At 35.6% G+C, this 15,193-nt stretch overlaps 1 protein-coding gene and 1 long non-coding RNA gene across 4 annotated transcripts in view; one reads left to right on the forward strand and one right to left on the reverse strand.

Annotated features, from left to right (window-relative positions):
- grm8a (glutamate receptor, metabotropic 8a) overlaps positions 1-11,836 on the forward strand; it is a 308,123-nt gene extending 296,287 nt beyond the window's left edge. For all 3 annotated transcript variants that reach the window (XM_046873172.1, XM_046873173.1, XM_046873174.1), the window contains 2 exons: positions 11,255-11,501; positions 11,601-11,836. In XM_046873172.1, coding sequence (XP_046729128.1) covers positions 11,255-11,501; positions 11,601-11,650 — 297 coding nt within the window. In that variant the 3' untranslated portion in view covers positions 11,651-11,836. The remainder of the gene's footprint in view (positions 1-11,254; positions 11,502-11,600) is intronic.
- On the reverse strand, positions 7,177-11,406 carry LOC124401158. The gene is made up of 3 exons (XR_006928536.1): positions 11,281-11,406; positions 10,616-10,654; positions 7,177-7,303 (listed from the first exon to the last, which is right to left on the reverse strand). It is a non-coding gene; the product is annotated as an uncharacterized LOC124401158 (long non-coding RNA).
- Positions 11,837-15,193: the final 3,357 nt, after the last annotated feature.

Below are 15,193 nucleotides of genomic sequence, written 5' to 3' on the forward strand. Positions count from 1 at the left end.
AATCTGCAGATTTGAGTCTGGAAACTTATGGAATTTTGAAATGAAAAATGTGTAGGAACCATGGACAGCAGACTTTTGTTGCCTTCCTGCCTGAATTCATTTTAGTGCCAGTTGTGTCTTCTGGCATGCACTGTTTAGATCAGACACTTAAGATAGGTATAATATGCACACAACACCCCTGTTTAAGCTTTTCATTCTCATGTAGACCTATAGTAGGTCTCTGACATAATGAAAGAGCTATAAACTAACTTCAAGAATAACCGTGCAGGATTTTCTTTTTAGAAGCTTGAACTAACTATTAAAAGTCATAGTTCTCTTTCCAATGACATTTAAAGCTAATTAGTGCGAGCAGGAAAGCGTGACAGCATTTTAATGATGGCGCTAGGGAAGTCCTGGATCGGGATATGAAAGCTCAGCATGGCTCCTTTTTGAATCCAGGATACACTGCTTCTCTTTCTATCATTTTTGATTCTATACATGATCACTTCATAAGCAAAAGATAATGCAATAGTGACATGAACATTCCAGTTTTACCTGCTAAACATTGTTTTTTTTTACTTATCCTACCAATAAGAATGATGATTATGACTGTTTTAAATTGTCATTTTCATTTAATCATTTAGCAGATGTTTTTGTCCAAAGTTGAGGAATAGTTTTATCCGATTTATCCTAAGAGGGTGAATTAAGACCACACAGGCACCAGCTAGACCAGGGGTCACCAACGTGGTAGCCTGCAAGGACCACATGAGTAGCCCACGGGCCTTTTCTAAAAATAGCTGTTTTCTACTTTGTTAAATCATTGTTGATACTTATTATGAGAAATCATTAATATGATCAGTGTCTTCACATAAATGAATATTATTTATTATTAATAATAACATATAATAAAAGGTAAATTGAGCAAATTTGTTTAGGTAGCCCTTCACATTAATGGTACCCAAGAAGTAGCTCTCAGTTTCATAAAGGTTGGTGACCCCTGAGCTAGACAATGTTTCAGTCATTGTTCAAAATAGGTAAGGAAGGGGTTTAAGGATAAGAGCCAGTTAGATGCTCACAGAAAACAAATACATTTTCAGTTGTTTTTTGAAGGTTGTATGGGATTTTTCTGGATAAAAAATTGGTCCAGTCCTGAGGTACATGTGCCCACTGTAGAAGCTTTCAGTGGTGTATGGGTGACAGCATGGGCTCTATGTTTAAGCTGCAGCTACACAACTCTAAACACAACAAGCTGCGATGCACGTGTGAATTTCTTTCTGTGAGGGTCAGGATTTAGTTTTTGCTACAATAGATCTTCTGTGGGATTGGACCGGGAGAAGCCTTTGCTCTCCAAATGAATTAATAAGCCAGTAAGTCACCTTTGAACTGGTTGTCTTTCCAATGTTTTGGTACATATACCCCTATATATTGGGAACAACCCACAAGACCTGCTGGTTTGACGATGCTTTGACTCAGTCCTCTAAACATCACAACTTTCTCTCGATTTCACCAAGGTCCATACAGTTCCCTGCTTTATCTTCAACTTTCCAATACATCAACTTTGAGAACTGACTATTCACTTACTGTGTAAAATATTATACCCTTTTTGCTGACCACAGCTATGAAATACAGTGGTTTAATTTAATGGGATGATTATTGTGTAAATAGAAGGTTTGGGCAATGAAACTAAAACATCTGGTTTTAAAACCACAGTTTATTTGTACAGTATGGTGTAAGGCATCCTTACACCATCCTCAGCCAATACAGCATTTATTCGCACAATACTGCACAATATATCATTTGGATTTTGATCCATTCCTCTTGTAGAACAGTGGTCAAGGCATGTTATGATGCTTGTGGATTAAAAACATTTCCTGACTCCTTCAAATCACTCAAATGTATTCATATATGGTGACTGCAGGTAAAATGTGGCATGTTCAACTTCACTTCCAAAATCATAAAACCAATATGTCACCAGTCTGTGTGTATTGATGCATTATCATCTTGGTACATGGTACCCACCTTTAAAGTACAATGTTTGAACCATTTAGGTGAGCATGATTCTCCAGAATGGTCAGTAGTCCCCATGGCAGTGGACTCCCATCTAGCACCAATTTTACATGGCTTAGTGAAAGCAATAATATTGTATGCTAGACCATCAATGATCCACCCCTCTGCTTCATTTTGGACATGCAGCAGGATATGAGCTACTGTACTTTTGAGGGTTCCCCACTCTCAGATAGGGGAAAGTCAAAAACTAAAAAAACAATACACATTTTTTGCATTGCCCTCAGATCACCACTTCCACTCCCGGCACCACTGAAACCAACGTTTGGCGTTGGCAGGAGTGACCAAAGGCATAACTATAGCAGTCAGACCAATAATATTGACCCGACTGCACTTCTGACAATCCTCTTTTTGGTAGAAATAGGAGAATCGAGGTGCATGTTTAAGTTAGCTGGATGCGGTTCATCCTTTGTTGTGGTATGCAGACAAAACTGTGGCTCTTTATACAACACAAAAATTTGCTGTCCTGGACACTAATGTCACGGCAGCAAATCACAGAACAGTTGGTCCTCTGAACTTTGAAATGTCTCCAATTGTGTTATGTGGGTTGCAATATTTTATGTATAAGCTAATTCAGTCTTCACACTTTGCTCTAAGTTAACAAATTTATAATCAGTGACGACTGGTTATACACGAGGGGCATTTACTTTTGAGTTTATAAAATAAAAGAACAATTTTCAAGGAGTGGAAACTGCATTTATTTTTCGACATTCTTCCCTGCTACATTTACACACATATCCCAGAGTTTAACACCTAGAAGGATTTGGCAGAGAAATATTTGTCAGTGCGTCTGAACCATCCTAGAACAGTCTGCTTCACTTCAACACCAGATCCAGGGTTGTCAGTGATGGATATACGGGCATCTTTAAAATGTTTTCACCGTTCAAATGTCTTACTTCGCCTGAGCGTCTCACCACCGTACTGTGCTTGAAGTCTTCTGTAGATATCTGCCGGTTTTATGTCTTTGTTTACCAAAAACTTTATCACCACAAGCTGTTTAATGCATTTTTGTCTCTCATCTTATCTTATCTTATCTTATCTTATCTTATCTTATCTTATCTTATCTTAATTATCAGTCTCTGTGTTGGCCCGCGACATGTCCACCACCCATCAGTAATAGGACTAGCCACTTGCGTGTCGTACCACCAAACTTACATCCATTTTTATTCCTGTAGAATTGAAAGTCCCGGTTTCACTTGAACACCTCTCATATATAGGCATGCATATACATTTACAGCATTTGACAGACAGCGTTATCCACAGTGACTTACAGTTATTTTACTTTTACAACTGAGCGGGTGAGGATTAAGGGCCTTGCTCAGGGGCCCAGCAGTGGCAGCTTGGTGGGATTTAAAGTCACAGCCTTCTGATTAGAAGTCCAACATCTTAATCATTGAGCTACCAAATCCGCCACACATGTATGCATGTATGTATTTATGCATGTCTTTGTAACCCATACTGTAGGTGGTGTATTGTATTAGTTAAAACTGGGTGTGTTCCTACAAAAAAAAACCCAATACTTCAATGTGCAGTTTTAATGAACATCTGTCATACAAGCTCATGGGAAGGTTGCCAGGTTTTTAAAAAACTCTCATCCATGATTTTTATTTATTTATATATTTTTTTGCATAAATAATGCACAAATTATGCTTCTTCACAAATATGATCCGTAAGAGCAGCATTTAATGGCGTATTGCTTGACAGCCCGTCTTTCTGATAGTATCTGTTGAGTAAATGCTGGGGAGTTGCAGGAGGCTCAACAAACAAGGAAATATGGCATAGTTAATCCTGTGTAATGACTACAGATCGTCTGTTTTTATTACCTCTAGAGATTTCGCACGTTAGAATTAAACGTAGAGAGGCCGGCTTTCTAGTCGGATGATTATTTACATCTCATCATCATTAACGTCAGCGGTTTAATGACAGTTTATACATGTCTTGCCTTTGGCCCCCCCTTACAAAGAAATGAACAGTGTAGAATTTTTATTTTTACAGAGAGACAGAATATAAATAAAAAAGAAATCCAGAAAAAAAACATTAAAGGAAAGTAGTAAATTCATTTTTAATCGAGTGAAATTAGTATTTGTTCCCGTACCAACCATTAAGAATTCTGACTCCCACACACCAAAATTAGTCATGTCCCTTTAGGAAAGAACTCCTAATATCAACTCGTTATGTGTAAACACCATTCACAGAATCAACCTCTTCCATTCAAACCTCTCAACCACCATGGGAAAGACCAAAGAGCTGTCAAAGGACGTCAGGGACAAGATTGTAGACCTGCACAAGGCTAATATTGTCACCTAGTGCTCACTCTAGGAACTCCTTATATCAATGTTATAAACAGTAAACGTTTGAAATCTTTCTGTCACCATAAACCAAAAAAGTAAAGAGGCAGATTTACTGTACAACATTTTCTCAGTTTTACGTTAATAATAACTATATATATATATATATATATATATATATATATATATATATATATATATATATATATATATATATATAATATATATTGGTTGAGTCAGCTAGGCATGATTTAATGACAAACCAGTCAATAAAGCAATTAGTTGAAAACATAATGCCTGTTAAAATGATTTTATTATCAGTAATTAGCTCATATAGGTGGCAGACGTTGTTAATGAGAATGCAAGGTAAGAATGACAAACACTCTCGTTACTTGCTAAAGTTGTGTAAAGTGTATGTGTTACTATGAGGCGAAGGGAGTTTATGACTCTCGAGAGCTTATAGTAACAGCGAGTTATATCAAGTTTCCATTAGCGATGCAAAATGTGCTGTTGAGTGAAGTCTATATATAAGGAATGGGAATTAGGACCCTGTGCAGGGATTGGTGGGAAGGTGAAAGCGAGTGTCACAAGGTAAAATACTCAAGTGCTGTTCACATCAGATGCTGTAATGGTGTAAATTTTGCAGTATACTTTTACTCAAGTATAATTTTCAGGTATTATTTACACCTTTGTAGAATATAGAAGATGACTGATCTTTAAGGACAATCACATCAACCACCTTATGTAATTACTGTTTACTGTCATAAGCATACCTTGTATATACACTTTTTTCCTCATATATATCTTTATATATTTAAAATTTTACATAGTTTATACTCTTTATTTATCTGCCTTCTTTTTCTTTGTTTTATTTTTCTCCGCATCCTATTCCCTCATGCCGGACCGTCACTAAAAAAGCATTTTACTGCATGTCGTACTCTGTATGTATGTGTATGTGACAAATAAAAATTTTATTTGATTTGATTTGATCACACATTTCTCCGGCTTTCTATTCCTTCTTATTAGGTTCTACGAACCATGTACGTTCTGATTTTAAAAATTTCAACTGATTTTAAAATATTCAGTTTGTTTTTTTCCCCACAAAAAGGCTCTTTTTAGACAACCTAATAATAAATGCGTTAACATTTTACATTAATTGCATTTATGCCATAACTTACGTTTCTCTTATTCAAACAACTGAGCAGCACCTATTGGATTAAGAAGTGATATCCTACGGTGGCTAAAATTTGAACTTACAACCTTTGGATCCAAAACTACCACCTCTTCATTTGTCGTCTGCATAGTCTGTATTTGTAATAATACCTCAAATGAACTCTTCCTAACCCTTTATAATCAGAAAAGCAAATAATGTCGATAAATTCGTCATTTTGCACTACTTCACAGCAGCTGGAGATAATTCTGGCTGTGTGTGTGTGTCTGTGTGTGTGTGTGCGCATGTCAGGTGATAGTGTAATGATATAAGATGACAGGGTGACCTCTCTGAAAGGCATGCTCAAATGCGCACACACACACACACACACACGCGCACACACACACACACACAGCCTCCCCAACACCTTTCAGTAACATCGGATGGCGATTATATTGAACCTCCAACTCGAAACCTGTGATTTCTCTGAGCACAATATTTAATTAGTGATTTTTTAGTAAGGTAAAGGGATCATAATAAAATGAGCTTATTCTTGGCAGCCTCTTTTACATTCCCCAGGCAGCTGCGAAAACCCGTGAGCCTCAATGCTCATGACCCAGTGTAACAAAATTGTTCTTTTCATCGCCGCACCTTGTTGTCCTGTCCACTGCTCTGCAATAGAAACAAAATAGAGTGATTATGCCGATTATATCTACATTTTTTATTTTTCCTGTATTTTGACACATGGCTGACTATCTTTTACAAGCCATTCTGTGATGTTATTCCCTGTCGGAGATGTGGATATACATGAATGCACACCCCTTGAAAATGTGTTTGTGTTTAAAAAAATATGTGCATCTGTTTCGAAAGATTTATTGACATCATTGCATTAAATCACATTGTGTTAAATCGAAATCAGATCACTGATGCATCGTATCACATCGCATCAGTAGCTGTATATATAATGTATCGTATTGTTGAATGTATGAATGTGAATGCTGACTGCACCCCAGGCCTCATCACCTCACCTACATCAGTGCCTGATTTTACTAAAACCCTTTTGCCTGAATGAATCTCACAGAAATCTCAAAAACATCCGGTGGAACATCATCTAAAAAGAGTGGAGGTTCCTTATAACAGCAAATGGACACTAAATGTGGAATGGAAAGCGCATAGGAATATTATGATCAGGTGTCTACAAATTTCTGTCCATGTAGTGTAATTAAAATTAGATTGTTTTATTTTTATATTTAAAAAAATGTTACTGCTTGGAATTATTCAATTAAGGGTCAATACAAGAAAAACCTGGCTATTATCAACATTCGCTAAGAAGCCAATGTTTTGCATTGTATGACATTCATAATCTTTTGAACATTTCAGATTTGATAATCGGATGATGCAAGGACAAGGGTGATATTTCGCAAGTTCTAGGTACCCTTATATAATGCTAAAATTGCACAACTTTACATAAAAAGATATGTAGAATAATATAAAAAAATCCTCAACATGCTACGTATGTTGTTTCATTCGGAAATAATCATGTCGTGGAAAAACGTCTTTAAGAACATAAAGTGCACTGAAGTACATAAAAGCAGTCTTAAAATAAAGATCATTTCTTCAAGGGTTCATGTTTAATGATTAAAGGTTTTCACAATAGAAGATTTTGTTCAGCAGCATAACCTGACCTTTATTCAAATTTATAAGCAAAGCATACTCTATATTTACAGTTGCATTGTAATGAACAACAGAATACAATAGCTGGCAAAATTTGAATGCAAACCCAGTTTGTTTGCATTTTTTTTTTCTTTAACAAGGTTTGGATCTGCAATATAAGAAAGAAAGAAAAAAAAAATTAGAAATTGCACTCTTAACATTTAAAGTGAATGGTGTGCATTTATCCCTGATGAGCAGCCGTGGCGACTGTGGCAAGGAAAAACTCCCTTAGATGTAATGAGGAAGAAACCTTGAGAGGAACCAGACTCAAAAGGGGAACCCATCCTCATTTGGGTGACATCAAGAGTTTGATCATAAATCTTTCAACAGTACAGAACACTGGAGAGTGAGATCTAACATGAGTACTGGAGTATAAGTATAAGTATAAGTAATGTCCTTTCTACAGTCTTATACAGTCTTTATGGTTATAAAACTAGGAGCTACTGAGCTCAACATTTGTGATCATCACAGATCCAGCATCAGCTTCTCCATGCCAGAGCCCTTAAACACTCCAGGAGGTCCAATGTAAAAACTCCACACATGTAGTGGGATCCAATTGGCACTGGTACGTCCCTAGATTGTTTGCGAGTTTGCGAACTCATGCTCTAATCATGCCAAAGATGATTAGAAACTAGGGGTTTAACGCTACACAAAATTCAGTTTTTAACTCATGGGTCGGTAAAATTGTGACACAGTTGGGGGAAGAAATGCAAACCAAATTTCTTTGTAGTTTTTAGTAACGTGGTTTATTATTATTAACATTTGTGAACATCAAAAGTTTTCATTTTAAAACAATTTCATATAAAATGCTGCTTGGGTTAAATAAAAAATAAAATATCTGAGATATGGAATAAATCAAATTAATGCAATACACTTATTGATTATATTGATTAAATTGAGTAATTGATTTAATATATATAAATTAAACGGATCAAATAAATGGGAAAATTTTATGAAATACTTCGCATTTGTTGGACCCCATTTGGGTAATACTTTTCTAAAGATCTGTTCTACTTAATTGTTCTACTTCGTTAAAATAAAATTTTGTCACATGCATATTCATACAGAGTCTGACATATTGTAAAATGCTTTTTACGACTGTCCATCTTGTAAACATGGAAGAAATAGAATATTAGGTAAAAAAAATAAAAAAGGTAAAGTAACAAAAATAAATAAGTATAAAAGTATATTAAAATATATAAGGTTTTATCTCTGGACTCATTGTGGCCACTGGTTTTTCCAGGAGATCATACACAAGTTACAGTATATTTATGGCAAGTTCACGTTTGAGTTTGCGGAACCATCACGTCTCCACTGGCATTTTTTTCTCAGATCCTTTGCCATGTATGTAATTCTCCAACCTCACTAGGTATTATAAGAGTAGACTCATAGCTGTTAACTTGTCAAAGGGGGTGGGGGGCAGTAATTGTCACATATTTTTTTATATATTTTTATGATAAATCTTTGTTGTGTTGTCCATAAGAGAAGAGTACATTTTTCCAACAAAAGCTCAACAAGAAAGATTTTTTTTCTTTGCTCACATTTACGAAACTTGCCAGTATTAGTGATGAGCACTGTCTGAATTCCTTTTAGGCTTCCTCTCTCTCTTGGCCGTTGTCGGTGAAAACATTTTGGGAGGCACGTTTTGGAGGAAATTTGATTTTTCAGCATTTGTTGGGGGAATTCTAATGCCTGCCAACCATAGTGTACACACACAGCTTTTATCTTGATTTGGGCTGAAGTAAATCGTGACCGGCTGAGAAAGTTTGTGTCTGTCATGAACATGTAGAGTATTCTTAAACTTCTTTGTCTCTGGGTAGGAGAATGCCGGGCCAAGAGCAGACCTGGATATCCAGGGATTAATATTCTAATAAAAGCACATTGAGAGTCTGAGCAAAATATTTGAGACCATGAAATGTCTTGTTGCTTATTGATTTGAATAAAGGTGTCTGCTAAATGGCCTAAATATTGTCAGCTGTGTCGAAAATTTAGCATCAAATCCACAAAACAACGGAAAATGCAAATGCAAACAAGATTGCAAATGTATGGCGTTTATAGCATGAGCCAACAAAAGAGTACAATAACAAATGGATGGATTTGATGATAGAATGGTAAACTGCCTTGCATTTACATTTAGGCAGCATGTTTTTCAGAAAAATACAACAAGAATTCGATTTACGTCTCAAATTATGCTCGGACCCAGGAAATGAATCTGTATGAATCTATATTTAGCATGAAATTTACACAATCGAGGCTTTTGAGTTGTGGTGGCTCAACACTTGGGCTCTGGGTTACTGATTAAAAAGTTGTATGTTCTTGCACCAACACCTACAAGCTGCCACTGTTGACCCTCATTGCTCCACAGGAACTATATCATGACTGACTCTGAGCTCTTCTTAACTTTTGTACAAGCTGGGATATGCAAAGACATTAATTTCACAATGTGGTAACGTCAAGGTGGGAAATAAATCAACATGACAAATATTATGCTTAAAAAAACAGTGAACAATAATCTTTATATATATTTTCACAAACTGTTTTTGTGACCTGCAAGTGTATGAAAAACCTCCTGGAAAATAGAAATAACCAGCAGCCATGTTGAGTCCACAATCGATGCGTTTTTACCAGGGTTCACCAACATGGCCGCAGGCCTTTTCTAAAAATAGCTCACCATAGCGCCACTTACCAGTGAGCTGCATCTAATTTTTTTTGTTGCTATTCTTTTTTTAAATCACACTTGCATTGGTGTGAATTTGAAAATGACAATAATAAAATATAGATGACTAGACATAGATTAATCTCATTAATGATTAATAATACCATATAATTATGCAAATTTGTTATTTCAGAAGTGTGTATTAAACTGGTAGCCCTTCTCATTAATCGGTACCCCAAGAAGTAGCTATCAGTTTCAAAAAGGTTGGTGACCCCCTGGTTTTTATAATTTAATTGGTTAAAATCCTGGGCTACATTAAACGCAACTACTGTATATTTCTGGGCACACTGTTTTTTTAAAGAGATTGTCATATATAAGTTACAGTAAGTTCATGGCAAATTCATGTTCATGTTCACTAATAGACAGTATTGACATTTAGCAGCTATTCTTACAACAAACTATTTAATTATTATATACTGTATAGAAAATTATCTAGTCATTCATTTATTCATTCTATTTACTATAACCACTTGATCTGGTCAAAGTGGTGGATCAAAGTCTATCATAGGAACAGTTCTCCCAAGAAAGGAATACATCTTGCATGATAATCAGTAAATTGTGTTTTTTTTTATTTTTTGTCCTTTATTTTTTATTTTGAAATTTATTTCACTTTAGAAAGCAAACTGCTGTAAAAATTAGCTGCAAACAGAGAGAGAAGAAGAAGAACGCCTCTCAATCTGCTCTTCTTACGAATAATTGACTTACCAAATAGATGTGAAAAGTGTTCGTAAATAGGGGGGCTACCTGTATATATAAACAAAAACAAAAAAATAGACATGATGTAGACAAACACAGTACATAATAGAAAATCATTTTGGAATAATTTTAATGGTTAGCAGCTAAAGGTCTATAATGATATTTGTATTGGGAACCATTAGAATTTCTATGTTATTTCTTTTCCAATAGAAAAAACCCCAATATTATTTCATATTATTGTTATTGTGAATATTATAATATAATAAAAAAAAAAGAACAAAAAAAAACTTGACACATTTAAAGAACATAATGTACAAGAATCATTAATAATAATAATAATTTAATGATATTAATAATAATAATAAATGTAAATATGTAAACATTCATTTTTACATATTTAATTTATTGCAATTACAATTAAGGCATTTAATAAATCCTCTAACAATAAATACACTTAATACATTCAATTCAATAGAATACTTGTTTAGGACACAGACTTTTTGGATCTATTTGATTCATTCAAAATATTGTATTCTGAATATTTAATATACTGTAGACTAATAGAATACTGTAGAATAATAATAATAATTATTATTATTATTAACTTTTTATAAATCCATTTACTTTTCCCACTACTGTCTCTCTCAGATGTACATTCAGACCACCACCCTCACCATATCCCTGAGCCTGAGCGCCTCGGTATCCCTGGGGATGCTTTACATGCCGAAGGTCTACATCATCATTTTGCATCCAGAGCAGAACGTGCCGAAGCGCAAGCGCAGTTTCAAGGCCATCGTCACTGCAGCCACCATGTCAGGGAAGCTCACTCAGAAAGGAGGCGAGCGGCCCAACGGAGAGGTCAAGACGGAGCTCTGCGAAGGCATGGAGACCACCAGTGAGTGTTCATATTAGCTATACTGGACTGATTTTGCCATTTTTGAAACTGTCAGTAATTCATTTATGAAAGAAAATCTTGTATATGGTTGTTCGGCAGCACTCTCGACCAAGACGACATATGTCAGCTATACCAACCACGCCATCTGAGAGGGGACCTCCGCCATGTAGGGGTTGAAACCTCTCCAAATCAAGACATGTCATGTGATCCTGACAGGCAACTAAGCATGAGACTATCCTGTCAGTCTGTATGAAACTTTAAACATGTGAGAGAAAAGGGGACCAGTGCATTGCACCAGTGGGGGTATTACTGTGCAATCAAGTGCTACCAATACTGTCACACACATACAACACTATATATATATATATATATATATATATATATATATATATATATATATATATATACACACACACACACACACACACACACACACACACACACACACACACACAAAAGAGCACAATCAAAGAAAAGGAACAAACAGAGATGCAGGCTTGCAGGCAAATGAAACGATAATAAAAAAAAAAAGTAAATATTAAAATATAAAAAAGCATCCCATTAAAAGTACAAAAAGAAAAACGGTGTTTTCATTGATTCTTATGAAATGTGAAGAAAAAAACAAGATATATGAAAAAGAGAAATCATTCAGAGCTGACCATGTTTGTTGTAATTCCTATTGTATGTATTTTTGTGGATGTGTTCCTTTAATTGTTTTTATTTTTTTATTTTTTGGAAAATTCTTGTTCTACGTTGTCCGAAACCTGCATACCAAGATGAGCTGTGTCTTGTATTGGCTAACTGGACTATACCTGACACTGTAAGTGCCATGACTGACGCATGCCAGTTTTTTTTTTTTTTTTTAAATACAAAAATGATTTATTTATAATAAAGGAATGTTTTGCAAATGTGTAGCGTTGTTAGCTGTACATTTACAAACCTGAGGACCATCATCATGGTGATCAAAATCAGAAACACACACAATTTTCCTTCCTGTTGCTCAGCTACTGTCAGCTTCCATTCAAACCAGTAGCCCTTTGTTACAACCACATGTCAAATAAGAACCAAAAAGAAATACAACAGTATGCAAGTTACAGCTTCTTATACATGGGTTTCAGCAAAGTGGAAAATTCTCTTTACAAACCCTGGACCCCTAAATAATTACTGCTCATTTGTATGAATAGGACAAATGTAAGTCAGTCTGGAAAAAGAGATCTGCCAAACGGCATAAATGGAACAACACTGATTTATATTCTTCAAATAATTACATTAGGGCTGTCAAAATGACGGCGTTAACGCAAATAAATTTGAACAATAATTTCATTAACACGCAATTAATGCAGCGCGCATGTCTGTTTGACCATTAAAAGTATAAATAAATATGCAGAAAAAAAATAAAGAGTTTAATATAAAAAATAAAAAGTATATATATACAGTGGTACCTTGACCTACGAGTGCATTAATGTACGAGTTTTCTGAGGTACGAGCGGTCACTCTGTCGATTTTTTTGCTTTGTTACGCGAGCAAAAGATTGAGGTAGGAGCTCGAGACGCCGCTGCTAGATGGTGAAGCGAAACCAGAAAACGAAGATTGTGACGAAAATTAAGATAAGCAAAGAAGAAAAAGTAAAAACTTTAAAGTTAAACGTACGTGTACGTAGTGTACAAGAGTGATAGTAAAAAACGAGTTTTCCCTCTGCCTCTGCTTATCGCCTATACCACAACCCCCCCTTCACTGCTCAACAGTTGAAGTTGAAGTTGGAGTTTTTGTCTTGTCTATACCATGCTACCAGAACACCTTTTCCACAAATTAACTAAGGAATTAAAAAAAAAAACATTATTTTCCAGAAAACACACTGATCAAAATTAGAGAACACTTTCAGATACCTCCCAGTTATTGGTCTTAATCTGGCACCTGGTGCTAATTTCCTTGATTATCTGTCAACCCCTATTTAACTGGCAGCCTAACTTCCAGTTTCACTGACTCTGCAAGATGGTGGGCCGTTCTAAAGTGACTGAAAGCCTACGGCAGCAGGATGTCCAGATGAAGGCCAAAGAGATGACCCTATCATCCATAGCAAGACAAGTTGGTCATTCCAAATCTGTGATTTCAAGAATATTGAATCTTTACAACATCACAAACTCATTCAAGTCCGCCAAGAAGGCTGGTCGTCCACGGAAGACAAATACAAGAGAGGACAGGATATTGCGGAGGATCTCAAAGGGCAATTGTTTCCACACTGCAGCTGGAATTGCTCACCAGTTCAGCGCTGAACAGGTTAAGGATCTGTCTTGTCATACAGTGTCTCGACGTTTAAGAGCATTTGGACTGAAAGCCCACACTGCAGTGACCAAACCTCTCATTAGCAGAAAGAATCAAAAAGCTAGACTAAGCATGGACAGAGGAGAACTGGTCCAAAGTTCACTTCAGTGATGAAAGCAAGTTTAATTTATTTGGGTCCGATGGGAAACATTATGTTCAGCGACAAACTGGAGAAAGACTGAACCCAAAGTGTGTAAAGAAGTCAGTGAAAAGTGGAGGAGGAACTGTCATGGTTTGGGGCATGTTTTCTGCAGCAGTAGTTGGGCCTCTTATACAGCTACATGGCAGAGTGAATGCAAATGTTTATCAGAACCTTCTTCAACAACATATGGTTCCTTCCTTGCGTTCATTACCCAATCAGCCCGCAGTGTTCATGCAGGACAACGCTCCATGTCACACAGCAAAACAGGTAAAGCAGTTCCTTGAAACTGAAAACATTGAAATAATGACATGGCCTGCCCAGAGTCCTGGACCAAAATCCTGCAGAGCAGTGTGAGAGACTAGTGCTGTCCTGTGGCCGCAGATGTGCTGAAGTCATTCAGAGCAGAGGTCTGTACACTTTCTACTAATTGCTGACTGTTGTAACCTTCAGAAAAATTTGTTGTAATCTTTTTCCATGCTACAGTCATTGTTTTTCTCTAATTTTAATCAGTGTGTTTTCTGCAAAATAATGTTTTTTTTTAAAATGCCTCAGTTATTTTGTGGAAAAGGTGTTCTGGTAGCATGGTATAGACAGGACAAAAACTCCTTCAACTGTTGAGCAGTGAAGATGACATTATTTCAGAATTGTTTAATTGTTTATAAATCTAATTTTGATCACCAGTGTATATACACACACACACACACACACACACATACATTACTACATTGGCCGAGTAGTGCAAAACACATTACCATAACAAATGAACAAATTCAAAAACAAAATAACAAATACGAAAACACAACGACAATTCAGACAAACCGGAATGAGGTAGGTATATTTTATGAATGAAAACTTACCGATCATTGGACGAGACACCTTTCATTCAAGATATACAGGAAGTACAACAGTCTTTTATTTATTTATTTATTTGTAAGCAATTAGCCATATACAAACAATGTAACAATAACAAGTACAATTTACATTACAATACACAGAACAGGTGCATGAAAATACAAATATATACACATATATATTCAGGAGAAAGAGGGAAAAAAATAAAAAAAATACATAAAATGTATAATAATAATAATAAAATGTAATTAAAAAATTATAAAAATAAACAGGACTATGGTTTATTCTGTAAATCATATTTTTCTATAAAGGACAAAAGATTCATTGCATTTTTCTATTTAATAACAAAGGGCTTTTGTGAAAGAAATTATAAAAT

The sequence above is a fragment of the Silurus meridionalis genome, chromosome 18 (genome assembly GCF_014805685.1).
Source record: "Silurus meridionalis isolate SWU-2019-XX chromosome 18, ASM1480568v1, whole genome shotgun sequence".
NCBI classification, from domain to species: domain Eukaryota; kingdom Metazoa; phylum Chordata; class Actinopteri; order Siluriformes; family Siluridae; genus Silurus; species Silurus meridionalis.